Source organism: Embiotoca jacksoni, unplaced genomic scaffold (genome assembly GCF_022577435.1).
Source record: "Embiotoca jacksoni isolate LCO1_2020_lvr unplaced genomic scaffold, fEmbJac1.0.p SCAF_48, whole genome shotgun sequence".
NCBI lineage: Eukaryota > Metazoa > Chordata > Actinopteri > Embiotocidae > Embiotoca > Embiotoca jacksoni.
Window position 1 is genome coordinate 2295878 of NW_027185401.1, and position 25876 is coordinate 2321753.

Consider the following 25876-nt stretch of genomic DNA (forward strand, 5'->3'; position numbering starts at 1 on the left):
TCGGGGCCAGTCGTGAGTGTCATTTGACCTTTGACCCCACCATGCTGATGTCACTGCTGGCAGCCAGGGTTAATACTCTCTGCTCTCCCAGATTGAAATATCCCCCGCTTTTCAGTGATGGCACAGAAAGAAAAAAAAAAAAGGGGACATCCACCCCTGCTGAGACTGTACCGAGGGACTGGGGATTTAACACACACACACACACACACACACACACACACACACACACACACACACACACACTCATTCAGACGCGCTCAAAGGTCAGATAGTATGGCTTTAATCCTCAGAGCAGCAGATGGGTGAGTTTTCCACGTCAGGGACCGTCTGAGAGCCCGAAGCGTCAGGTAATCTGTCAATCACACGGCGTCCTCCCGCGATTGGCCGACCTCTCTGACACACCCTCCCCCCCCCCACACACCCCCGTGGCCCTGCCCTGTCAAACTCCGCCCAGAGCTGGCACCTGAGCGTGATCGGGGGGGAAAAAAAAACCTTAAATCAACATCACACATGCAACTCATCCTCACCCTCCTCCTCTTCCTCCTCTTCCTCCATCATCCTCATCATCACCCTGCTGCCGTTCATCTGTGCTGCACTGTGTTTGTCTAACCTTTGACCCCTCACCATGCTATTGTTCAGCAGGCCGAAGCCGCCCCGCCTTCCTCTCCCATAATCCCCGTGATCCCAATCTCGCCAATCCCAGCCGAGACCACCGTCATCCCTCCGACGTCACAGGTCCTTTTTTGTTGTTGTTGTTGTTGTTGTTGTTTCTTTGTATTTTTTTGTTGTTATTTTTGCTCCACTTGTCCTCCTCTCCGCTCCATCCATCCGCAGCTTCCATCTCCGCTCGTCTCTCCTTCTCCGCCGCCGCCCGCCCGTCGCTCGCCGAGCTCGGCTCCGCGTCTGCCGTCCAGCTGCGGCTCTGATGAAGTGAGCAGATTAGTAGATGGAAACAGTGGGAGAAATGCCACGCTCCCCCCGTTTGACTTTTAAGAGCCCATCTGGCTCCTCCCGGGGCGGAAAGTGAGCGAGCGAGCGAGGCGGCGGTTTGAGTTTAGAAACCAGAGAGAGAGAGGGAGGAAGGACGAGGTGAAGGAGCAGAGAAAGAAAAAAAAAAAACCTTCCTTCCTGCGAGGATTTTGATCTGATTGATTTATTTGATTTTTTTTTTTGATTTTAGCTTCATGTTTCAGCGCTGCATCTTCTGCAGCGTGAAATGCCGTCATGTACGTGCCGCTCTGTCCTCACTAATCTCTGCTCAAATCCACCGGCTTCCCGTTTTTTTTTCTTCTCCATCCTCAGTCGGTGTGTAGCATCATGAGGAGAGTAAGTCAGCGCTGCCTCTTTATTTGCGGGTTTGTGGGAGCTCTGCGGGGGAGGGAGGGGGGGAGGGGAGGTCAGCTCAGGGTTTTTTTTTGGTTGTTTTTGTTTTTTTGCGGTTGTATGTTGACGGTTGGATTTATGTTTTTTTGGAGGACGCTTGTCGACGCGTTTTGATTTCCTTCCCTTGACGCTCTGATGTGTCTTCTTCTCTCGCTCTCTCCTTCAGGCCAATCCTCCCCCCGTGGTGGTCAACGCCGACAGCCTGGACACGCCTCCATACGTGAGTTTCAACACGCTTTAAACACGACGCCGATTATCACCTGCGGACGGAAATTCACAACGAGCCGTAAATGCTTTGAATATAAGAGGACGTTTTTATTTTCCGTAGATTTCGGTAAAAAAAGAAAAGAAAATTGGGTCATTTTTTTATTTGAGGACATCAGATCTGGTGTTTGAATGAAGGAGCATTGCAGAGTCTTCTACGGAGGGTGTTGCATTATGGGTTGTTGGTAGTCTTTTGGCTCCGTCTTATGTTCAATGTATTTTAAGGATGCATTATTGAGAGATTATACAACAAAGTAGTTCCGACCCAGCGATCCGATTGGTCAGCTGAACACGGCAGATATCTTGGTTACAGCGAGACTGAGCTAGCTGAGCGGTTTAGTGTTTCTACGTGCTGTGTATGTTCAGCGTGAGAAACCGTCTCTAAAAAGCAAAAAAAAAAAAATGGACTAGAAATCCTCTCTGTCGCTAGGGTGGTTGCTAAGGGTCGGACAACTTCCTGGAATGGTAAACATTGCGTACGTTACGTTCGCGTCGACTGAGGGCGACTGATTGTTTTCCAGTTGTTAGTCACACCCCGTGGGTTGCCATGGAAACGGAGATCGCGCTAACAAACAAAAAAAAAAAAGCGTTATTTTGGGAGCGAATGGCCCCCGCAATATGAAATGCATTTTTGATTTGATGGCAACTTGTTGTATAATCGCAATATTATATTAATATTGCTTCGATATTGCAGTCTGATTGGTTTATTTCATGAATGGATTTAGATACAACCTTAAATGTATTATTGCATATTCACTTGTGTTTGTGTTAAAAAAAAAAAAAAAAAAGCTCAGAAACTTTTCTCTTTTTTAAGGAAAATTTTCATTGTGTGGAATCTAACCTGAAAACTAAAGGAAAAACTCGCAGATTTCAACTCACACTAAAAAAAAAAAATCCTCTGCGATATTTTATATCTGCAGCTACAACCTCCGCATATGTCTGGACGTGCATGTTGCCAAAACTGCTTTCTTTATTGCGTTTGTGGATTATGATACGAAATTGTCGTATTTGTCGAATGGCCTATGTTTTGCCAATATTGAAACCTTCACCGCCCTCTGCTGGATTTTTTTTTTAGGACGTATTGCGATTAGTAACCTCAACGTCCTATCGAGCGCAATGTTAACGAAAGGGAACGATAACTTCATCTTCATCGAGCCACGCTTCAGCCTTCCAGCGAGTTTCATTAAATTTGAGCCCTGAAGTTTTCCTTTAACTAGAAACATTAGCAAATGTAAAAAAAAAAATAATCGGCAGCAGTGACCGCGAAGGATTTGTTCCACGGGAACCGGCTGTTTTATCTGACACAGTTTTAAACAGCCGCCCGGCCTCCGAGTGACTCCTCGACTGCTCCAGATGTTGGCCGCCGCCGCTGAGATCCCCTCGTCGTCTCTTGCCAGCTTTAATTTTCGCCGACACTGAGACGTTGAGAAAAAACCTTATTTGTAAAAAAAAAAAAAGAAGCTTCTTACTCTCTGGCTGACTTCGCTCTCACCACGTTTCAACTCGGAAGAGTTCAGGGAAGCTCGCCGACAGCTTCGTGAAAACCTCCACACGTGAGCGTCTATAAAACCGTTTAAAAAAAAAAAATTATTCAAGATAACCAGGGAAAATGAGGAAGTTTATTTAATGGTAGATAATGAGTGAAAAAAATTCACTGCAGTTTTTCCAGCTGATTTCCAACATATTTCTTTCATCCCTGTAAAAACACGCCAGCAGCCTTCACACCACAGATTAAATATTAAAAATGGACAAAGCCTTTCGGGTCTGGAAAGTGAAGGCAGAAGTTTCTTAAAAATAAAACTCTTGACTCTTATAGATTCCGATTAATAAAAAAAAAAAAAAAAATCTAAAATACATGTAAGTGAAAATAACCCCCCCTCACCCCCTCCAAAAAAACAACACAAAACGATGCTGACGGGTCGAATCTGTTTCTGTGCGCAGGTGAACGGGACGGAGGCGGACTACGAGTACGAGGAGATCACGCTGGAGCGGGTAAGACGACGACGACGACGAGCGGCCTTCCTCCTTTATTTATTTTTGATTTTTTTTTTTATTCCCCTTTGCAATCACGGTCACGTCGTCAGCAGATGGACTCTCGCACGTCTTTACGAGCCGCGGTCCATAACTCATAAGAGACAGCTGGCAGCTCAACGCTCTTGACTTTGACACTTTTATAAACTTCACAAAAAAAAAACAACTCTTGCTGCATTTGAAATCTTTAAAAAAAAAAAAACGATGACACGCTGAAAGAACTCTGTTCGACAATACAAAAACCTCTGTGTTTGTGATCTCATAAAAAAAATAAACTTTCTTTTTTTTAACGCAGCTGTGTTTTAATCCTTAACTCTGCCTGTGGTTATAATCTTTTTACATTGTTAGTGTCTCCAACTTTTTTCTTTTTTTTTCTCTCGTCCTAATTCAGCTGTGCTTTCTCAAGTGCAAATTATTATCAGTGCAGCGTAAATAAAATAAATAAATAAATTAAAAAAAACGCATTTCTGCCAGCTGAGTCCCACAAGATCCGCAGCCCGTCTGTTATTCTGTCCGCAGGTTCAACGGGCCTCCGGCTTCTCGTGTGTGTGTGTGTGTGTGTGTGTGTGTGTGCGCACGTCGTGTTTTTTAACCGTCATAGTAGAGGAATTATATCAGTGTGTGTTACTGGGAACAGATTTTTTTTTTCCCCCGTCGGTGTTTACTTGAAACTAAAGTTTCGAACCGTCCTGCAGGTGTTAAAATCTGCTGACGGTCTGGATTCTTCGTACAGTCAGCAAATCTCAGCCGAGCGTCGCTGAACGTGTCTCCGATGCTCCTTCAGCAACACCAACACCCGTCCTGTTGCTGCTAACGTGGATTCATCGTTTGCTGAAACTAGTTTTGTTGATCATTTAAAATAAATTGATGCGCTGTTGGTCATATACTCATCTGTAAACTGTATATAAAAGTGGACGGAGATTCCAGGTCTGACAAAATTCGGCCAATGCAGAAATGCCGTAAACTGCAATACCACTCAGATCCACTAGATGTCGGCTCCGGCTCCGTGGACTCCTATTCAACTTCTCTCGTGGCGTACAAAGTCTATCTTTTTTTTCCACGAATCGTTACGGTTCCATTCACAGAAGTCCCTCCTTCTTATTAGTTTTCTGGCGGTCCATCTGGAAATAATCTTGTCAGTAATTAGATATCAGGTCTTAAAAAAAAAAACTAGCATTTTTGGAGGTGTGTCTGTTTGATTGACAGCTCGTCACTTCTGCCTCCAAAAAACCCCCCAAAAGTACAAACTCAACGGCAGTTCACAGACCAACGAGCGCTGTCGGTTGCCGCTCGTAAATGGTCTGTACTTGTATAGTGCTTTATCACCTTTCGGTCTCAAAGTGCTTTAACATAGTTTTCCCATTCACACACTAATGAGACAGATCACCATGCAAGGTGCTGCCATCAGGAGCACATTCACACACCGATGGTTCACCATCGGTAGCAACTTTGGGTTCAGTGTCTTACTCAAGGACACTTAGGTATGTGGACAGGAGGAGCTGGGGATCGAACCACCAACCGTCCGATTAGTGTTCAACCCACTCTACCGACTGAGCCACAGCCTCCCAACTCGTACTCGTCGCTCCGCTGTTTTGACTTCCTGTATTTAACAAAACAAACAGTTTAAAATCACCAACTCACCTCAAATATTTCACATTCAAATATTTGACATTTCAGCCCTGGCTTTTATTTTTTGGGAGGCTTTTAATGTGAAATATTTGCAGTATGTGTAGAGTTGTATCGTCAGCATCTTAACCTTGACCTTGCTGCAAGGAAACAGACTTAATACTGAATTTTTCCCGTGTGATTTATTGGTGTTCGTGCTGACTGTCTTAATCAGCCGTTGCTTTTTATTAATCTGTGTTTTTGTTCGTCGTCGTGGCGTCCAGGGAAACTCGGGGCTGGGCTTCAGCATCGCAGGCGGCACGGACAACCCGCACATCGGTGAAGACCCCAGCATCTTCATCACCAAAGTCATACCCGGAGGAGCGGCCGCCCAGGACGGACGGCTCAGGTGAGACACGCAGATCTTGTCTCAGCAAGTACAAAAAAAAAAAAAAAAAACGGGAAGATGTTTGTCTTTATGTTGAAATGTAATTTAAGTCTTGAGTGTCGTCTGGAGATCTGCTGGTTAAAACCATTAATTCAGTTCCCTCAGAAGAAGTCTCCTTCTATCCGTCCATCACCTCAAAGTCATGAGAATAGACTTAAATACATGCTACTACCCCCCTCCCCCCCCCTCCACCACCACCACCACCACCACACGCACACCGCTGTAATTTATCCAGCGTTATATAATCATATAATCTCTGCTCGAGCCTCAGGTCCACGGTGAAATCACAAATGCTCACTTACCACCTGGTCAAAAAACACGCGTTTTGCTGATGCTGATGATGATCAAGCGACGTCACTCGGAAAACTCACTCGTAACAGTCACGCAAAGAAAAAAGATGGAGCCTTCAGGCTGTGTCCTCTGTTTGAATGTTCAAAGTCAGTGCGGGGAACTTTTTTTTTTTTTTTTTTTTTTTTACAATCAATGACTCGTGTCGCTGTTTTTTTTGTTTTTTTTTTTTTCCTGTCAGGGAAGTTTAATATTTGATCAGATTAGAAGACAAAGCAGGTTAAAGTGGAAAAAGGTGCTGTTATTTCTGAAACTGGGGGGAGGGGAGGGGGGGGGTCTAACCAGAGAAAATGCTTTGTGTTAGTGTCTGTCGCTCAAAAGGGCAAAACGAAGCAGAGCTGAACTGAACGGGGAGATCTCAGTGGAGATAGAAGGAAAATCTCTCTTAATAGAAGCATACTTTCCTTTTAATTATGACAGAAAGCCCTTTAAAGATATGTGAAGTCGCCGTAACCGTGGTTACAATGCGAAGTGAGCAGTGCGAGCTGGTGTCTCGTACGCCCGGGACCCCACGCGGTGCCCCGCCGTCCTTTCACCGCTTCATTCATAATGCAGCGGTGAAAGTCTGTCGCACCTGATCCAGATAATGACGATGATGATGATGATGGGATGAAGAGTATCGCCTCAGTTTCATGTTGCCCATGAAATAAACCCCAGTTTGTTGGACTCTGTGAGGTTCATGTGTCTGCGCGAGAGCCGAGATCTCTTACAGACCCCCCCTCCCTCTCCCCGCTGTGTTTCAGGGTCAACGACGTCATCCTGAGAGTCAACGAGGCGGATGTTCGGGACGTGACCCACAGCCGAGCCGTGGAGGCGCTGAAGGAGGCGGGCTCTCTGGTCCGGCTCTACGTCCGCAGGAGGAAACCCGTCTCTGAGAAAGTGATGGAGATCAAATTGGTGAAAGGACCCAAAGGTACCCCGAAGGGTTTACACTCTGTTTTTTTTTTTTTACCTGAATATTTGTTCATGACGTGTAGAGAAACTAAAAGCACTTTCTCATCCTGAGCCAAAACCTTTTGGAACAAGCCGCCATTTTGAGATAAAAAATAGGCCACCTAAGAGAATCGTGTACATCTGAGGAGGAAGGGTTCAAGGGTTGATTGGTTTGATTGAGTATTACAGTAAAGTGGGTGTGTCTCGTAGTAAAGTTGGTGTGTCTCATAGTGAAGTGGGTGTGTCTTGTCGTGAAGTGGGTCAGTCTTATAGTAAAGTGGGTGTGTCTGGTAATGAAGTGGGTGTGTGTTATAGTGAAGTGGGTCTGTCTCAGTAAGCTGAGTGTGTCTTGTAGTGAAGTGGGTCAGTCTTATAGTAAAGTGGGTGTGTGTTATAGTGAAGTGGGTCTGTCTCAGTAAGCTGAGTGTGTCTTGTAGTAAAGTGGGTGTTGTTTTGTAGAGTGGGTGTCTTGTAGTAAAGTGGGTGAATCTTTTACAGTGCAGTGTTGCTGACTGCCCCAGCGGTGCCACTCCAGACGAAGTGTACAGATGTTGTTGTGTGTGTGTGTTTGGCTCCATGTTGTGTTGCTTTGCTGGATCGTCTCCTGCTTGTTTAGGAGCTTTAGTGAAATCCCTCCGGGCCTCATGATTATTCAGACAAGGCTCAAGAAGAAAAAAAAAGCCTCAGTTACCACGGAAACATCCCGAAATATGCTTTTGTGCGTTTATGTGCCCTGATTTGTGTTGAATCGGCAGCAGCGTGTTTCGGTGGCATCCTGCGTTTGTCCCCGTGAAGTGCTCGTTGTGTCAGCTGTGGATGTATTACAGGAATTACGGATACCACAGTCTGTTTTCTAGCTTCTAGCATTTTTGGTTGTGTGTTGTTGTTTTTTTGCAGCACCAGAATGCATCCGTGTTTGTCACAAAAATAAACCCTCCAGTTTTAGTGATGACTCTTTGTAACGTTCGATCCTCCTCCTCCTCCTCCTCATCCTGCGGCCCTCGTCTCCCGGTGCGTCGTCAGGTCTCGGCTTCAGTATAGCGGGCGGAGTCGGGAACCAGCACATCCCGGGCGACAACAGCATCTACGTCACCAAGATCATCGAAGGCGGAGCTGCACATAAAGACGGGAGGCTGCAGATCGGAGACAAACTGCTGGCTGTAAGGACCCTTCGTACAAAAAAAAAAATACACAAATAAAAAAATAAAAAAATCACTAGGTTTATTGTTTTAATGCCAAGTTCACCTGAACTTGTACGACAACCAAAAATACATGAATAAAACATGACATTACAAAACCGTAGCTTTGCCGTCTGCGGATTCTGGATTTTGAATAAAATTCCTAAAGCGGGAGTCAAGTTTTAACGTCATCCAACAAGAAACATGAAATTTAAGTTTATAAACACGCAAAGAGCAATAAAATAGGACGTAAGCAGCGCATATAAATATAAATATACAACAACATAAGGTTGTTTTTTCGTTTTACCAAACATCAATAACATCATATAACCTGTTTGTGAAAATAGGATCTAATACATCATTTAAAAGGAAAAAAAAAAGTTCCCCTCAATAATCTGTTACAGACTGATGTAGAAAAACATAAAAACATTTCGGCAAGTGTTTTCTTTAGTTATAGACCGGATGGCAAAACCCTCTTTATAATCTTAGAGTTTATCAGACAGTGCATAATATCCACCAGGGAAAAACCGGAGGTCAGAATTGATCTCCACCAATAAACAATAGAAGTCAACCGTGAGAAGCCGCGGCGAAGTATAACGCTCATAATCGCTCCCGTTAAATTCCCACAACCGGTGTTTTTTTTTTACATCACTTGCCGTCCCTGGATGTTTATATTTAGTCTGTAAATGAAAAGCAGAATCGAATGAAAAGTTTCCCATAAAACCGGCTGATGATGGTGACGTAGGACGTGTGTTTCTTTTTCCTTTTTTTTTTTTTTAGGTGAACAGCGCTTGCCTGGAGGAGGTGAGCCACGAACACGCCGTCACTGCCTTGAAAAACACTCCTGACGTGGTCTACTTGAAAGTGGCTAAACCCAACAGTGTCTTCATGAACGACAGCTTCGCCCCGCCCGACCTCACCAACTGTGAGTGACACTTTTCATTTCTACCCCGAACACTTTATTTTTTTTCTTTCTTCTTCTTCTTCTTCCGCACGTGAAACATCAGCAAGCAGCACGTCGACGTCCGTCTGAGTGAAGACGAGGAGCGCTGGTCAAAAGAACAAAAGAACAAACAGAGTGTGGATCAGACAGCAGAATTTTTTTTTTTAACCTTTTAATTATTTCAGTCTGCTTGCAAATGCTTGGCTTTATTATACACGGTGATTAAAAATATCTCGTCCAGAAATAGTTCACAAACTTTTGATTGTTTGAGGAAAAAGTGAGGATGACTCGTCAAAATATTATTTTTACACGAAGCTCAAAAAAACTAATATTTCTCTATTAAGAATAAGATCCCAAAGCGTGCAGATTTCATCTGAGACTCCAGTCGAGGCTCAGCTGCTTTAAAAATGGACCAAAACGCAAGTTTACGTGCATCCCGTTGGATTTCTTTTAATACTTGTGTTATAAAATAATAATGAATAATTAAAAATAAAATAACACGAGTTGCTGGATGATGCTGAACTGCTTCTGTTAAGTTGGTTCCCGGTTCCTTTTTTTTTTTTTCCATCATCAGGCTAACGTTGGTCCGAACGTCGTCTTCGAGCCTCTTTTCCTGAACGAGGACGTGAAGCCTCTGGTGGATTTCATTTTTCTGCCCGGCGTCTTGTAACGTGACGCAAAGCAGATTAGTAGATTTCGGTTCAGATCGCGGCCCCGGTTGACTTTGTGCTTTTGACCCCCCCACCTCCCCACCCCGAGTTAAGCGTTGAATTCAGCCGGGACTGCATTCGTTCTCAAAGTCAAGTCGAAGGCCGAACTCCTCCTCTCGGAGCGCGACCTCCGGATCCGTTCGCAACGACTCCCTCCGAGCGACGCGGAGACGCTGAAGGACAAACCGATTCCCGGACACGACGAGCGCCGGGAGGGAAGGAAAAAACAAAAAACGACTTCCGGCTGAACCCGTCCGACCGGGAGAGGGAGGCGGGGGGGGGGGGGGGGGGGGGGGGGTGATCCATCAGTGAGTTGATCAATCGCTGCTGCTGCAACTTGAACTCGTAAAAATTCTGCCCGCTGCGGAAAACGTGACATTTCCTCGCCTGCTGTACTTTCCTGAAAGTCCTTTTTTTTTTTAGAAACACACGTGATTGACCGATAAAATCAATGAGTTTCACCACATTAATGCAAAAACAACTCCCGTCGCCGTGAAACAGCTCTGGTGTCTGACGCATTTCTCCCTCTGCTCCGATACAGCGGAGGCTAATGGCTTTTCGTTTTTTTTTTTGCTGCTGACAGCGTGTTGAGATTACTCAGGGTTATTCATACAGCGCCGGTGGAAAGTAGTGAAAACTGTTGATGTTGTAAAAAAAACAAAAAAAACTAAACAATACGAGGGGTTGATTAAAGGTTTCGGAGAACTTCCTGTCGCAGACGAACGAAGGCGCGACGAAGTAAATATTCAAAGTCTCTTGATCAAGTTCATAAGTGAACATTTGCGATTTCACTGTAGACCTGAAACTCCAGCTAAAAAAAAAACAAAAAAAAACTGGATTTGTTGACTTTTTACACAAAATCTGATGAAAACACGCTCGTGCTGGAATTTTAAAACCGACTGCACTTTTCAGATTTTGAATATCGAGACCGGACGAGTTGAAGGCATGAATGAGTTTCTGCAGCTCAGACAGGAATCGTTTGATTTCGTAACCTCCTTCGGAGCATCGTGTGAAGTTAACGGCGGCGAAGTCTAAAACAAACGGAGAGCAGCTGCGGAGAGACCGAAGCAGAGGAGACGTGTTTTAAAGCCTTTCTGCCGAGTGTTGAACAAGCAGAGCAGAAACCGTCGATTTAAGAGCTTTAGCGGTAAAATAAGTCGACGGTGATGTTTGACTTTCTCAACACCCGAGCAAAACATTTTTTTTTAACAAAATGCTCAACAATACGTTCTTTTACGCTGACTGTGCTGGATTCAGTTTGAGAAACCGTCTCTAGAAAGCAAATAAGACGGACTAGCTCTCGTCTCCGTTGCTAGGGTCGTTGCTAAGGCTCGGCCCACTTCTAGTAGTATTAAAACAGTGCATACGCGACGTGAGAGTCGAGCGACGGTACTGATTGTTTTCCAGTTGTTAGTCATACCCCTCCCGTGTGTTGCCGTGGAAACGGAGATCGCACTAACAAAAAAACAACGTTTTTATATTCTGAGAGCGAACGGGCCCCCGAGATATGACAACATACCGATTACGTATTTTATTTAGTTGGTAACTTTGTTGTATAATCTTTATATTACACAAGAGGGTTTATTGCTTCATTAGAAACACGTGTGAAAATACTAACCGGAGAAAAAAAATAACATACATGACATATCACACACACACACACACACACACACACACACACACACACACACACACACACACACACACACACACACACACACACACACTGTAAATACACACAGACGAGCTCATTTGATGTGGAAGACTTGGCTTGTCGTCACCGTGTCACATGCCTCTTCTCCAAAGACCCCCCCCCCACCCCTCTTCGCCCCCTCCTTCCTGCTTTAACCTCTGTGTTATTGCCCCCCTCCTCCTCTTCATCCTCCTCCTCCTCCTCCTCCTCGGCTGATGTTGAGATGCGTGAAGGACGAGCAGCAAATCCAATCAGCGAGCTGCATCACGAGCTAATCCACACAGCAGCACACTAACACAAGTGGGGTGGGGGGGTGGGGGGGGGGCAATATGTATAATGATGTCCCACCACGGTGGACGCCCACAGATCCAAACCAGAGGTAACGAATGGGAAATAATTCTGTTAAAGGTCCACCCCCCCCCCCCCCCCACACACACACACACACACACACCTTCCGTCGCGTGTGTGTCGACGTCGTATCTTGTATTAAAAATATCATATTGATAAATATCATGTAAAACTGCTGATTATTTTCATTTGGAATTAAAACTGTCAATGGTTTGTTGTTGATTTTTTTTTTTTTTTTGTGTCAAATAACTGATTTCTGGCCTTCATCAACTATCAGAATTACACCGTTAGTTTAAACTTATAAGTTTAAAAAGAGCAGATTTGTTTTTCTTCGGCATTCAACGCAACAACCAGCTCGAGATCGGAGCCGGGTTGCGTTTCCTCGCTCGGCGGTTTACTCTTACGACCCCCCCCGTCGACGGCCGTCGTCCAATCAGGAGGTAACGGGAGCCCGAGCAGGTTGTAGGATCAGATGGAGAAAAACCCTCAAAACACTCACAGCTGCTGCTGAAAGTGGAGCTCGCTGACTTGATGGTGCATTTTTATATTGTTTCGATTTTAGATTTTTTTTTTTTTTTTTTTTTGCTTCATGTTTTGACAGACTGGATTTTTATTTTATTTTTATTTTTATTTTATTTTATTTTATTTTATTTTATTTTATTTTATTTTATTTTATTTTATTTTATTCTATTTTATTTTATTTTATCTTATTTTATTGTATTTTATTTGATTTTGATTTTGATTTTGATTTTGATTTGATTTGTGTCTCTTCCAGCGTACTCCCAGCACATGGAGAACCATATCAGCCCCCCCACCTTCCTGGGTCAGTCCCTCCCTCCGCCGGCATCCTCGGGGCGCTACTCCCCGACCCCGAAGAGCACGCTGGGAGACGACGACGTCACCCGGTGAGAGACGGACACCTTATTGTCGCTGAGTTTTCAACGTGTTGTATTTTAAGCCGATTTTGTTTTATTTAATTTTTTTTAACATACATATGTCATCAAAACAAAAACTTTGGAGGGGAACATTTATATATCTGAACATCTGGGACCGATAAATACATATTCTTGATGGTTATGGTGAGAAAAGAAACTAAATATTACAGTTTGAACTTTACTGGCAATGAAGTTAGTGTTTAAAAAAAAAACTAATTAATTTTTACAGAAACAGAAATAAAGCAAAATATATTGAAGGCGAAATAAGAAAAATAAGACAAAGTCGTGTACTGAATCATTTATGTGAACATTGGTTCCTACAGGAGCAGCTGTTTACTGCGTCACATGATTTATTGAACAGTTGTTGTCAAACCCGTCCACACTTTCTCACTTCTCCTGGAGCTTTTGACCGTCCCGCACTGTCCTCATCAGCAGAGGGTGTTTGTTATTTCTGATTTATTTTTTTCTTAAATTAATGAGTCAAATCACAATGAATCTGGAGAATAACAGCTGATGCGTGCGTGTGTGTGTGTGTGTGTGTGTGTGTGTGTGTGTGTGTGTGTGTGTATCAGTTAAATGTTGGTTTGTGGATGAACTACAGCTGCGCCGCCCTCTACTGGTTCAAAACCGTAATCACGCTCGTCGTTGCTCCTCAGTCTGATGTTTGCAGGGTTTTACTTCAACTTTCAGCTCGTTCTGCACTCAGCAGGAAACATTTCGCTCCTCCATCGACTGCGTCGTCGTTCTCAAACAAACGAAGAGGCCTCGGAGCCGTCGTCATCATCAAACGACTGATGTGGACTTTTCTGATTGGAGGATTTCAGTCGTTGTGTTTTCAGGTTCAGAGGAAGATGATACGGTTTTTCCTTCATTCTCCTCACGTGAGGTCACATGATGTCCCGATGAGTGACAGCTCTGTGGGAGGTCACATGATGTCCCGATGATTGACAGCTCTGTGGGAGGTCACTTGAGGTCCGGATGATGGACAGCTGTCGTGTGATGTCACGTGATCTCAGGATGATTGACAGCTCAGTTTGAGGTCATATGATGTAGAGACGATTGACAGCTGTGTGTGACGTCACGGTGATTGACAGATCTGTGTGATGTGACGTGATCCCAGGATGATTGACAGCTGCCGTGTGAGGTCACGTGATGTTGCGATGAACGACACCTCTGTGTCACGTCGCGTGTCATCGGGACGATTGACAGCTCTGCGTGAGATTACCTGACTTCAGGGTGATCGACAGCTGCTGTGTGACGTCACGTGACGTCAGGATGATTGACAGCTGTGTGGTCCAACAGGGAGCCCAGGAAGGTGGTGCTGCACAGAGGAGCGACGGGGCTCGGCTTCAACATCGTGGGCGGGGAGGACGGAGAGGGCATCTTCATCTCCTTCATCCTCGCCGGAGGACCAGCTGACCTCTGTGGAGAGCTGAGGAAAGGAGACAGACTCGTGTCTGTACGTACACACACACACACACGCACGCACACACACACACACACACACACACACACACACACACACACACACACACACACACACACACACACACACACACACCTGTGTTTCCTCCAAGAATCAGATTTAGAGAGTTGTTGAGGTTAAAACACGTTGATCCGTTTCTACATTTACACTAACTTCAACTCAACGAATCAGGAGTCTGATTGGATGTGTTGCTCCAGATTTGACCTTTGACCTCAAAATCTTAACTAATACGTGCTCCTCCGAGGTCTTTGGCGAGTTTTGTCTTGAAAGCTTTTTTGGGTGTTTATTTATTATCTACTTGGACACAAATATGGTAATAATAATAATAATAATGGTGAAAATAATGTCAGATTGTTTATTGCGGAGAAAAAGTTTAAAGGCAAACTGTTGTAGTTTTTTTGGTTTATTTATAGATTTGGACTCAAGACATTTCATATCAATATAGCCTGTAAGGCGGTGCCGAGGGACCGCTGCCGCTCCGTCTGACGCCGTTTGTTTCCGTTTCCAGGTGAACGGGGTCGACCTCCGTAACGCCACCCACGAACAGGCGGCCGCCGCCCTGAAGAACGCCGGGCAGACGGTGACCATCATCGCCCACTACAGGCCGGAGGGTGAGACGCAGCGACGCAAACCTGACGCACTTCTCTGGTTTAGAAAATATTTCTAATCAAGAATCACAATGAGAATGAGTTTTGGAAATTCTCTTTTTCTCCAGAGGAAGTCAAAGTTGATTATTTCCACACACAAAATTGACAAATAATAAATTTACAAATAATTTGAGATGTTTTTTCAGCGTTAAAGCTTCCGGGAAATTGAATTTTGTTCTGAATTTGAAATCAGCTGCTCTTCAGCTCAGAAATCCGCATTTCAAGTTGAAAATTGGAAACTATATCAATTCCATTATCGAGTGAGGATTTGTTTAGTTTATGAAACGTCAACAATTTGTCAAAACAAACTTAAAATCAAAACTGAAGCTCAATTATGCTGAAAAAAATGATCAGAATCAAAATATTCGGCTGTGTCTCCGTATTTTTGTTTGAGAATTGACTGAAAACAGTTAATTGATTATCAAATTAACTGCAGATCATTTAGTCAAACTGACCTTGAAGGAGACTTCCACAAAAAATTAACCATCAAGGGTGTTGTTGTTTTTTTTTAATTAAAAAGACATTTTTATGTCATCTAAACATGTTTAAACTCAGTTCCTGGGTGTTTCATCTGCAACCGGAAGGATCCTGAAATCTTATTTGGACTCGCTGGATGACCTCTGACCCCCCCCCCCCCCCCCCCCCCCCCCAAACCCTCCTCTCGTTGAATCAGAGTACAGCCGGTTCGAGGCGAAGATCCACGACCTGAGGGAGCAGATGATGAACAGCAGCATCAGTTCGGGATCCGGATCTCTGCGGACGAGTCAGAAGAGATCGCTCTACGTCAGGTGAGACGACGGCTCGCCCGGGGCAAACGGCTACCACGTGTTTGGGGAATCAGCGCCACCGACCGTGTGTGTGTGTGTGTGTGTGTGTGTGTGTGTGTGTGTGTGTGTGTGTGTGTGTGTGTTTTGCAGAGCTCTGTTCGACTACGACAAGACCAGAGACTCCGGTCTGCCCAGTCAGGGCCTCAACTTCAAGTTCGGAGACATCCTCCACGTGGTGAACGCCTCCGACGACGAATGGTGGCAGGCCAGGCAGCTGACGGCGCAGGGGGAGGTGGAGGAGGTGGGGGGTCATCCCCAGCAAGAGACGGTCAGTCGCTGCGCGCACGCGCACACACACACACACGTGCGTTCAGATTGGGATTTCGAATATTCGAAAATCGTGACCCGTCCTTAATTCAGTCCGCCGGTCAAGTTCGAATCACACGCGTGTCCGTGGACGGTGGCGATGAAATAAATCTGCCGACCTTTGACCTTCTGTCCCGCAGGGTGGAGAAGAAGGAGCGAGCGAGGTTAAAGACGGTGAAGTTCAACGCCAAGTCTCGAGACAGAGGGGTGAGTCCTCCTCCGCTACCGCAGCGAGAAGTTCAGTTCAGAAATGAGTTTATTTATAGTCGTAGAATAAATGTCAAACGCCCCCCTCTGGAGTCAGGAACTCCTCCGAACATGTTTTATTCACAGTTTACACGACTTTATTTATCACGCAGAGACACTTTTTTTTAAAACTAAAACTGAAAAAATGAAGTTTGGATAAATTCACTGTATACGTGTCTTATTTTAAACTTGCCTGCATCATTTTGTTTTGCTCCTGGAAGCTTTTTATTTAATTAAACTGATGAAATGAGAAGTCGAGGAAAATTTTAAACCGAAAGAATGAACTCCAGAGGGTCGAGGGATTATTATATTACTATTATTTGTATTATTATTATTAGTATAGTATTTCTCTGAGCTACATTTAATCAAAGACTCTCTGTAGAAACTCGGTTCAGTTTGTTTTATTTGCACGATTTTTCCTCTCTGAAGTCTCAAGTTTCTATCTGCGTTGTTTCTAAACGTGTCGGACTGGACGAGGGCGACGAAGTGTGTTTTTGAGCCGCAGCCACCTGATCTCCACCTACTAATGAGTGTTTCACTAATGTCTAAAGCCGCTGACCAGTTTTTAACCGCATGTTTGTCGTCGACCTTTTTCGAGACGTTTTTTTCTTCTTCTTCACCAAACCGCCGCAGCGTCTCCCTCCCCTCCACCCTCCACCCCCCCCCCAGCACCTTTTAAACCGTGTGCCGCTTTAACACGCGTCGCAGAAAACGTTCGCCCGTCCCTCTAACACGGCAGACTGACGGAGGGGAGGGCGGAGGGGGAGGGGGGGGAGGACCCCCCACCTCCATGCATGGCTCCTCCCCCCCGGTTAGCTCCCCTCTTCTTCATACAGAGTGAAACGCTTGCCATTGATGTCTGACTGTCTGCTGCTCACACAAACCTTCCTCCTCCTCTTCCTCATCACTCACCCCTCCCACCCTGCTCTCTCTCTCTCTCTCTCTCTCTCTCTCTCTCTCTCTCTCTCTCTCTCTCTCTCGAAGTGCAGCATGTGATCTGATGATGTCACCAGTCCCGCCTCCCACTGATCACGACCTCAGATAAACAGTTGTGTCATCTGGAGAAAAAAAAAACACATCGTTGACGTGTAGAAGAGTCTGACCTGTTTAAAGCTGCTTTAAAATGTTTTTTTTTTTTTTTTTTTTTTAGGGTGTTTTAGCTCCCAAGTTTAGTTTTTTTTTAGCTTCAAACAAGCTCCAATAAACAAAGTCAGAGTTTAAGAGATTAAGATCCAGATTTTTTTTTTTTACCTGGCGGAAACCAAACATGGAGCTAAAAGAGAAAAAAAACAGACAGAGGTTCAAATTTTGTTTGTAGAGCATTAAACATAAAAGGCATCAATACCAAATATATAATAATGATAATTAAAATAATAATAAACTTTATTTGTGTAGCACCTTTCATACAAGAAATGCAGCTCAAAGTGCTTTACAGCACAGAAACATGGTGTTTCACATAAAAACAGATATAAAGGAACGTTTAAAATTATAGAAAATAAATTACATCCATGTGAAACAAATAAAATGCATAAAATTAAACACAAAGCAACAAAAACAAAATAAGCAATATGCATTTTAAAGTGATTTGAAACAGCTGCATTTTGAAATCAGTTCAATCAGTAGTTGTCGAGTCGACAAAAAGAGAAACACGACTGCTAGATTTGGGAATAAGCAGCTTTTTGTCACAATGTTGGGCCATTTAAACTTTTATTAACTGATAATAAGTCAGATATTAATGTTTTCAGCTTGTCACGCTGCCCCCCTAGTGGTGAAATCAATCGATGCAGGTTTAACGTGACTCCTTCATACCAGTGAATCAGTTCAGGCGACATTCATCTCCTAAACATTTCCTGATTGCTTCGATTTATATCAGCGCAAGAGGAACTTTTCCAGAATTAAAATGCAGCTCTCAAGAATTATGAACTACTTACAAGCTACAAACACGTGAAATAAAAAAATTAATTTAACTCCTAACTGCCTTTTTCATTTTCATTAAAGTCGAGTCGACGCTTTTGCAAGTCGAAATCTGGGACTCGTGTAAACAGGAAGTGTGGAAACCAAGATAAATAAATTCAAAAATAAAAGCTTTTTTTTTTTTTTTGCGCCTATAACAGTAAATGCGGCTCGAGGAAAAAGGCCGAAGGCTCCTGCACGCTTAATCTAAAATGACTTTTGATTGGATGGATCGGTGTGATTACGTGAACGCCGGTACGACCTCCTCACCGACTTGTAGCTGCTGTGTCTCTGCATGTCGTCGGCATGTTCGCTCTCTCCTCATCCTGCCGCTGCCTTCACTGTCTCTGGAAAAAAAACACAAAAAAACTAAACGGCCTCCTGGCAACACCGCTCAGTTTCCGAAAGCACGTTCAGGTGACGACAGCGAGAGTGACGGAGCCGACGTCTGATTCTGTGGTTTCGGACTGAATAAAAGAAAATCCTCCAAGGAGCAGCAGATCGATTGGAAAACGTTTTTGTTTTTTTTGGTGGGGGGGGGGGGGGGGGGGTATTTTCTTGGTTTGATACCGAGGCCAGAATAAGCAGAAGTTAAAAATTGAATAAAAGAATATCGACTTATTTTCTTCTTAAATCTGATATTTTTTCCTACGGCGCTTTTGTATTGAGATTTTTTTAAATTTTTATTTTAAACTGCGGACTTTGTATTCGCTTTTTGAATGACGACTTCAATCAAAAAGCTTTAACTGATCGATAAAACGTTAAACGGGATAAGTTAACATCGGGTGTGGACCCGCACCGTTCCCGCGCAGCAGGAACAGTCTCCGAACTGTTTTTATTGGTTATTTTTTCTGAAATACTCAGAATTATTTTCCTTTTTTTTTTTTTTTTTCCATATGTTTTCTGTTCACGTTAGTTTTTCCTGCCGTCAGTCAGCCACAGACTCGGACCCAAAGCTTCTCATTCTGCCCAAACCGACATCAGACGCCCCTCATCTCCCCTTCTTCCTCTTCTTTCTTTTGTTTTTGTTTTTATTTCTCCATCACCCCTCCTCCTCCTCCTCCTCCTCCTCCTCCTCCTCCTCTTCCTCCTCCTCCTCAGCAGTCTCTCAATGACAAGCGTAAAAAGAACCTCTTTTCCCGAAAGTTTCCGTTCTACAAGAGCAAAGAGGCGAGCGAGCTGGAGACCAGCGACGTCGACCGTAAGTACCGGCGCGGCGGGGTCGGGTCGGGTCGGGTCGGGACGGGACGGGGCGGGGCGGGGCGGGGCGGTGTGGAAGACAACTGGTCAGCGACAGGAGGAGAGATCAGCTGGTGGCGGCGTGCTGCGCTGGTTGTCACGGCAACAGGGCCTGGCGTAGACCCCCAATTTGAATTAAAAGCTTTTTTTTTTTTTTTTTCAAACTGATATTTGTTTCTGAAAAAAAAAAAAAAACATCTCAGCTGTTTGTTTAGACTTGAAACACTCGGACGGATGGAGTCCCTCCTCTTCCTCATACTCATCCTCTTCCTCCTCCTCCTCCTCCTCCACGGAGCCAAAATGGCCGCCCTGCTGCCCGGCTGCGTTCCCTCTGCTCTCTCTCTCTGTCTGTCGCTGTAACTCAGTAACTTTTGTGTTCTTGTGGTTGTTTTTTTTTTTTTTTTTTTTTTTATTTCTCTCCTCGTCGTTCACTCGGCTCTGCTGACCGCAGGACAACAACGACGACATGCTTTCCAAAGGCCACAGTAAGTGTCCCACCCACCCATCCAACCTCCCTCCCCACCCCTCCCTTTCTCAAAACTCCCATCAGCCTCTTGGTTCTCCACCAGATTCCTCCTGACAGCTACAGCCAAATGAACGCCTAAAGAAATAAACATTAAAGCCTGTCTGAGGTGTGTTGAAGCTCGTTTACAGTTAAACCTTAATTTGATCAAATTATAAACGTGATGATTTTTTTTCTTTCAGCTTAGTATCTCAAAATTCTGATTTAAAAAAGTGATTATTTGAATTTAGTCTTAAAATTTAATGAAAATAGTCTAAATCAGTGTTTTTTTGGGAAGATAAACTTCTGTATTTTTAAATGAAGATGTAACAGCTTCAGTAAATTGAATTTAAAGACCTACTTTTCTTTAGTCCAATTTTAATGATTTTTTTTCTTTTGAAGATGAGCGTTTTGGGGAAATGTTTAGCTCTTCAGATTTCACAGCAACTTTCAAAAACATGAATAAACTGAGCAATTAAGAAATGAGATATAACGGCAGAACAAGACATCAAAAAATGCAACTAAACATCCTCTTCAAATCTTTATTTAATTTTAGAGAAATTAAATGATAAAAAGCGTTTCAGAAGTTAAAATGAGTTCTTAAGATATTTCCATGTACTTAAATATACAAATGACGTTTTAAAGGACGACATCATCTCTGATTACTTGGATAACATTAAATTAAACGAACAAACCAAAGAAAAGGAGTCAGATGTAAAAAAAAAACTCAGCTTTTTTTGAACAAAAGCAGACTCTCAAAATCTGTGATTTAAAAAAACAAACAAAAATCACTTTTACAGCAAAGAAAAATAATTTTTGATCACAATAATTTAAAATAAATAACCTTCTGGAGGAGACTGATTTCAGCTGAAGTTGGTTCCTGGTGGATGCAACCTCTAAGCCCCGCCCCCTCCTCCTTCCTCCCTCCCTCCTCTTCCTCCTCACAGAGCTTTGGGGATCCTTCAGACCAGAGTTCTTCACCTCTTCACATCTCATGATGATTTTTTTTATTTTTATTTTTTACGTTTTCCTTCTGCTGTTTTTCTGTTCGGCCCGTCGCGGCTCTCCTGCAGGATTCAGCCGGAAACTCGTCTGAATTTACAGGATAATAAAACATTTTGACGTTAGAGGTCAGAAAACACATGAAATAAGTTCAGTTTGATTTGTGAGCTTCGACACATATTTCTGTATAAAAAAAACAACAACAAAAAAACACCTGCTGATAGAAATAAAAGAAAAACCAGGGAACCAGAGCAGCTTAAAAGTCTTTTTTTACTGTTTAATTTGCTTTTTTAAGGAACGTTTGTGTTTATTTTTCGCTGTGACACTGGACGATAAAATCAATATTCACATTTTATTGACTGAATGATTGAAAAGTAACAGAATTTTTTTATTTTTATTTTTACGTAAGACGATCAATGATTCATCAAAGTTGTTATCGATTGATTTTGATGTGATAATTAACGACAGGTTTATATATTTCAGCCATCGGGATTAATATGTTACGGATGTGATTTCATCGTTCTCGCAGACACGCAGCCGAGTGTTTAAAATATGAACTTCAAGATAACACTGATTTCATTTTTTTGGTTTGAAGTCAGGAAGGCGGGTTTTGAAACTTTTGTTTTGAAAGGTTTTGGAAAGTTTGGGATTTTGTAAAACGACCCTTTGAGTCCTCGTCTGTGCTGATTTGTTTATTCTGAGCTGTTTTTTTTGTTTTTTTTCCACTTGAAATTGAAAATGTCCCGAGAGAGAAAAAGGTTTTTGTGTTCGCCCTCATTGATCCGCCGCTGTCGGGACGCAAAGCATTATGGGAAAGCGAAGCTCTGTGCTGACCCGGTGTTGTTTTTTTGTTGTTGTTGTTGTTGTGATTCCAGAACACGTGACCTCTAACGCCAGCGATAGTGAGAGTAGCTACCGTAAGTCTCCGCCTGCTCCGCTCGAATGACTCACAGGAAACACTTAACGATCGGCGCGACCTCCGACCTCCGACCGAACCCGCTAACTCCTAGCACAGACAGCTGATTGGCCGATAACAGCATGACCTCACACACACACACACACACACACACACACACACACACACACACCTTTACCTCCCTGCTAACGCTGCTGAACGCCGCCTGACAGCATGAGCGTCTGTCCGGCGTCTGTTTCCACTGAAGCTGCTGCATGAGACTCTGGATGAGATGTTTGAGGGCAGTTTATAATGAGTGTTATTTATTTTTAAAGAAAACAACAAAATATTCTGTTCACAAGAAAAATTTGTTTAAAGTAGAAATAAGCTGCAGAAGTAACTGGAAGTTTTCTGACATTACAAAAATAACATTTGACCTGAAAACTAGTTTTTTTTTTTTTTTTAAAGACTGAAATTTAACCAACAAATATCAGTAAAAAACATCAAAAGTTCAGCTAAAGACGCTTGAAACTATCATTAGTCTTTAAAATCGGTTTATGAGTTCATCCTTTTGTAAGTAGTGAAACTAAAAGACGGCAAACACAGAAAACGACTCCATCTTAAATTAAGGACAAAAATCCAGAATATCTTTGAATTCGTTTCAGTTTAAACACATTTGCAAACAAAAACTTGAAAGATTTAAATTCTCTAAATATAAGTTGGAAGCTTTGTCCTCATTAAAGGTCCCATATTTTATTAAAATCAGAATTGCATTTTCTTTTTTTGAGCACAAAGCGTCAAATCCACAGAGAAATGAGCGCAGCCTGTAATCAGCGACCGTGTTGTTTTGACCTCTTAGTTTGTGATGTCACAAACTCACTGTGATGTCATGCGATTTATTTTTTTATTTTTTTTTATTTTTTTTAATCCTAAAATCACAAAAAATATCCTCTTGTGGAAGCGAAACTGCAAATAAAACACAGGAAAAGTAAAAAAAAAAAATGTTGGACCTTTAAATACTTCACAGTCAACATTTTTACTTTTCAAACTCTTTTCACTGCAAGAAAATGAAATTAAGTCAGAATATCTTAATTCAGGAGGATGACATCTTAAGTTTATCAAAGATAAATAATAAATAATCTTGTTAAACTGTTTTTTATTAAATCCACCAGTCAGACAGACGGAGATTGAAAACAAATTCATCTGAAAACTGAGATGTGAGACTGGAGACTTTAAAAAGTGATCAATTGAAACCTTCAAATCCGTAAGTTCGACAGATAAACCAGAACAGGACCGACGTGATGTTTTAGCTGCACGTCGGAGGTTCGTCCCGACTCTTAAAAGAAACTTCTGACTTTTTTTATTTTTATTTATTATTTTTTAAGGACCTGCTAAAACCTCCGAATATCAGTTTGTGGTGTTGAACTCATTTCAGACATTAATCTGTCTCGTCTCATCCCTCACGCTGCCTCCTCCTCCTCCTCCTCCTTTTCCTCCTCAGCCTTCATCCTTCCCTTCAGTTAAACTCCCGTTAGAGCTGCTGACTGTTGAACTCATCGTCGTCTGTGTGGTTGTGTTTTTTTTTCCAGGCGGGCAGGAAGACTACGTTCTGTCGTACGAACCCGTCGCTCAGCAGGAAGGTGAGACCGAACGACCTCGGAGACAAAACGTCTCTCCTGCCTTCATTTATCCGTTTTAAAATAGGAAACGGGCCGAATGCTCACCGTAGATTGAAATTGGACTGTAAACATTGACGGTAACTCAACCGGTCACACTTCCTGTCCGTGTGGCGCTGACGTGTTTCTCCCCGACAGTGAACTACACCCGTCCCGTCATCATCCTCGGCCCCATGAAGGACCGGATCAACGACGACCTCATCTCAGAGTTCCCCGACAAATTTGGATCCTGCGTCCCACGTAAGTCAGAAAAGAACCACTGATCCCGCCTTTTAACACTGACCCCGCCTCCTCTTCTTAACACTGACCCCGCCTCCTCTTAACACTAAACCCGCCTCTTCTTCTTAACTGTGACCCCGCCTCCTCTTCTTAACACTGACCCCACCTCTTCTTAACACTGACCCCGCCTCCTCTTCTTAACACTGACCCCACCTCTTCTTAACACTGACCCCGCCTCCTCTTAACACTGTATCTGCCTCTTTTTATCTCTGTCCCTGACTCCTCCTCTTAACACTGACCCCGCCTCCTCTTCTTAACACTGACCCCGCCTCCTCTTAACACTAAACCCGCCTCTTCTTCTTAACTGTGACCCCGCCTCCTCTTCTTAACACTGACCCCGCCTCCTTTTCTTAACACTGACCCCGCCTCCTCTTCTTAACACTGTCTCTGCCTCTTTTTATCTCTGTCCCTGACTCCTCCTCTTAACACTGACCCCGCCTCCTCTTTCTTAACACTGACCCCGCCTCCTCGTCTTAACTTTCTCTCCGCCTCCTCTCGCAGATACGACCCGGCCGAAGCGCGACTACGAGGTGGACGGCAGAGATTATCACTTCGTGGTTTCCCGGGAGCAGATGGAGAAAGACATCCAGGACCACAAGTTCATCGAGGCGGGGCAGTACAACAACCACCTGTACGGAACCAGCGTCCAGTCGGTCCGAGAGGTGGCCGAGAAGGTACCGACAGCCGGCCGCTCCGGAAGCTGCTCTCAGATCAGCCTCCACACATTCTCCCCAGAATACATTTTGTTTTGTGGTTTGCGGATAAAAAAGATGGAGAAACGAGAAGGGAAGGAATTTGTAAAATCTCAGTACCAATCAGATTTGATATATTTTGAATAATAAAATTTTAACCGTATTTTCCCTGTAAAATATGCTGAAATTGTTAAGTTATTCGAGGAAGCATTCAGATTTAAATCAAATCTCAAAACTCTGAATAGAAGCCGAACATTTGATGTAAGTTTGGAGTTACTAAAGTCACATTTACTTTTTGTAGGTTTTAACTTCTTTCCTTCGGCCGTTTGGCAAACAGAGCGAAAGTAATGCTCATGAATATGATAAATATTTGACAGCTTGGCATTTTCATAGTTTAAAGTTTTATATTAATTTATGAAAAATGTAAGACCCTAAAATGTCCTTAAATCTATCTTAAACGATTCTGCACACGCTGTTGAGATCTGTTCGGTTTTCTTTCAAATCTTTGTGATTTCCATTTTGTAAAAGTCTTGAATGTAACATCCCTGAAACTGCAGTCCAACGATCTCTTTACAACATCTGTCTTGGATTTAAATATAGATTCATTTTTGCAGTTTTTTTTATGGGAGCTGACACAGAAATTACAGCATAAACAAGTTGTTGTTGTTGTTGTTTTCTCCTTCAGGGTAAACACTGTATCCTGGACGTGTCGGGGAACGCCATCAAGAGGCTCCAGCTGGCCGTTCTTCATCCCATCGCCATCTTCATCAAACCCAAATCTGTGGAGAACATCATGTGAGTGTGAAGCGGAACCGTCGTCGAGAAAAAAAAACGCCCCGTCGGCAGATTTACTTTTTTTCTCGTCGGTGAAACGTGACCGTGGCCGTTTATTTATTTATTTATTTTTTGGTCTTCCCGCAGGGAGATGAACAAACGTCTGACGGAGGAGCAGGGCAGGAAAACCTTCGACAGAGCCACCAAGCTGGAGCAGGAGTTCACCGAGCATTTCACAGGTGAGGCGGACGCTCGGACGACTCGTTTACCTTTTAACCAGCTGATCGTAAACAACAAATTCTCCACAACGTCTCTCGGTTATTTCTGGGTTGTTGTTTGTTTTTGTTTTTTTAGGGGTAACGGTTGAATAATACCACGTTTATGGAGAAAAAAATATCAGAGCTAAAACATTGTCTTTAAAAATGAATCTTTATTTATTAGTTTGAAAAAATATTTTTTATTATTCTTTTCCTGCGATAAATTGCAAATTTTTTGAAACGTTCTGCTGCTTTTTTTTTTTTTTTTAATCTCGG

General features: G+C 43.3%; 1 protein-coding gene across 1 annotated transcript in view; it reads left to right on the plus strand.

Annotated features, from left to right (window-relative positions):
* Positions 1-25876, plus strand: part of LOC138210824 (disks large homolog 1-like) — a 94468-nt gene that overhangs the window by 65717 nt on the left and 2875 nt on the right. Inside the window, 22 exon segments of the mRNA XM_069170157.1 lie at positions 640-735; positions 835-930; positions 1550-1603; positions 3589-3639; positions 5568-5692; positions 6823-6992; positions 8036-8172; positions 8971-9115; positions 12660-12789; positions 14122-14278; positions 14814-14916; positions 15626-15740; positions 15870-16023; positions 16025-16047; positions 16226-16292; positions 19386-19485; positions 21903-21944; positions 23512-23562; positions 23737-23838; positions 24379-24551; positions 25255-25364; positions 25491-25582. Of these exon segments, the coding sequence (XP_069026258.1) occupies positions 640-735; positions 835-930; positions 1550-1603; positions 3589-3639; positions 5568-5692; positions 6823-6992; positions 8036-8172; positions 8971-9115; positions 12660-12789; positions 14122-14278; positions 14814-14916; positions 15626-15740; positions 15870-16023; positions 16025-16047; positions 16226-16292; positions 19386-19485; positions 21903-21944; positions 23512-23562; positions 23737-23838; positions 24379-24551; positions 25255-25364; positions 25491-25582 (2293 nt within the window).